This window comes from Limulus polyphemus, unplaced genomic scaffold (assembly GCF_000517525.1).
Source record: "Limulus polyphemus unplaced genomic scaffold, Limulus_polyphemus-2.1.2 Scaffold1577, whole genome shotgun sequence".
Lineage (NCBI taxonomy): Eukaryota > Metazoa > Arthropoda > Merostomata > Xiphosura > Limulidae > Limulus > Limulus polyphemus.
Genome location: NW_013667187.1, coordinates 74581 through 76702, shown reverse-complemented (window position 1 = coordinate 76702; position 2122 = coordinate 74581). Strand labels below are relative to the sequence as shown.

The 2122-nt window shown below is 29.7% G+C and overlaps 1 protein-coding gene across 2 annotated transcripts in view; it reads left to right on the top strand.

The window, feature by feature from the left end:
• The window catches only part of LOC106464170 (DNA polymerase lambda-like), a 69036-nt gene that overhangs the window by 17729 nt on the left and 49185 nt on the right, over positions 1-2122 (top strand). For both annotated transcript variants that reach the window (XM_013924291.2, XM_022391858.1), the window contains exon 3: positions 1859-1966. In XM_013924291.2, the coding sequence (XP_013779745.2) occupies positions 1859-1966 (108 nt within the window). The remainder of the gene's footprint in view (positions 1-1858; positions 1967-2122) is intronic.

Here is a 2122-nt window from a genome sequence, read left to right as displayed (position 1 = left end):
GAGCAATAACGATTTTATAGAGAGTATTTTAAGCTTAATTTCGTACACATTCAAGGGGTGATGAATAAAATAGGGATTATGATATGCTAAGACAAAATGTGTCACCTGGATCACACTAGTGTGAATTCAGGATTTTTAAAAAGATTTCCTTTTATAATTAAGAACTTGTATACTATTAAAATATGGATTATTAGCTAAGATTATATGCTATTCCAATTGGTATAACACAAACAAAAAGTGGTTTAATAAAATTTTGAATGCAAGACACTAAAACCTTGTGTCATGTACAGTAAAGGGTACTTGGGATGATAGGGTTAAAGGCACCAAGCTTAAGTTACACTGATTTTGAAGTAGCATTTGTTTCAAGTACAGATGCTTTGGGTTATACAATAGGGACATCCCAATTAGATAAGAATGGAAAAGAACACCCATTAGATTATGAAAATGGATATTTAGAAGAAGCTGAAAAGAATTACTTAATCACAGAGCAAACATATTTAACAGTATAGCATGATATCAAGATCATGCACCCCCTATGATGGCCAATGATATTAAGAGTGGCATTGTTATTACAATATTACAAATATGAGGTCATACACATCTGGCAGGAAATATTCAAACATAAATGCATTAAGTAGAATTAGGGTATGAAACTCTGAAGGTAATCCATAACAGATGATTAACAAAATTAGAAGAGGTAAAGAAAGTAGTGAAGATGATCATCTAGTAATTTTGGATTTAGATCATGTCATTAGTGAACAAAAAAAGACCCACCCATAAATTTGCTGAGAAATAGAGTATAAAACAGAGTACATACTAGACTTGGACATATTATGGAAAAGAATTACACAAAAAGTACAAGATAGCGTGTAACACTTATCACTGCTCTTTATTTCAGTGTAGGAAAATGTACCAAAGAACACAGAATAATAACACAAAAAAGTAAACAATGTCCTATAACTATCACAGTTTTCTTAGCTTTCTAACTTGTGGACAATAGCAATTAAAAAATTAAGCTATGCTCATTGAAGTGTTTTCCTTGGGAATAAAGTTTGAACTGGAAGAAAAATAGACAATTCTCTGTACTAAAAATAATGTAATTTAATTTGCTATTTGATAAATTAAAACTTTGGCTTTCTATTGGTTATAAATGCATAGTACTAAATGTAAGAGAAAACTATTGACAATTTCTGAAAACGAGGATGTGACAGATAGGCATGGCAAGAGGTTTCTGATTTTCTATTTTAAAACTCTGTGACCAAATTGATCTGAAGGATGTAAAAATTGTGCATTGTCTGGGTGATGACAATATTATAATGAGTAATTTACATTAAATTTCATGTTTCTTTGGAGGAGTGGTAAATAAATTAGAGAAAAGGGGATGCTTAGAGAGCAAATGTCATAATTCTCATACTACGGGAAATTCAGGAATTTTTAAATATTGACTTATAAAATCTAAGAATTTAAAACTTGTATAATATTAGAAAATGGATTATTAGCTACATTTTTATACCAGGTTTATTCATATACTATAAAAAGAAAGTAGTTGAATTACATTTCAAATGTAACTCAGAAAAACATTGTGACAAGAAAAGAATGCCTGTATCGAGAGGTTTAATCAATTATATTATGGGACAATAATCTGTGTAATTGGTACTCATAGCTAATCAATTAATAGATTTATTTAAATGCTCAGTTTTAATTCTTATGTAGACTTAATTACAAAGCTAGTTATAAGTTCAGTTTTACTGAAACCATTTTTGAAGTATAATCATATATAAATGACCAACATTCTGACAAGTGTGTCATAAACATTGCAACAGCAGCCAATTTTCTGATTTGATGTTTACTATTTCAGGTGTTAGCTGAAACATATAAGAATACAAAAGATCAGTGGAGAGCATTAGGATACCAGAAAGCCATCAGTGCTTTGAAAAACCATCATAAGAAAATTACTACCTGGGAGGCACGGTTGTTGTACTTTAGTCATTTTTTTTCTGAAAGTTAAAATATTTTTATGTTGTATTTAGAATCTACATTTCTTACTTATAACTCATCCTTTAAAGGTACAGTCATGGCTCATTCAACATTTAACCCCTTAAAATGAAATGGATAAAATTAT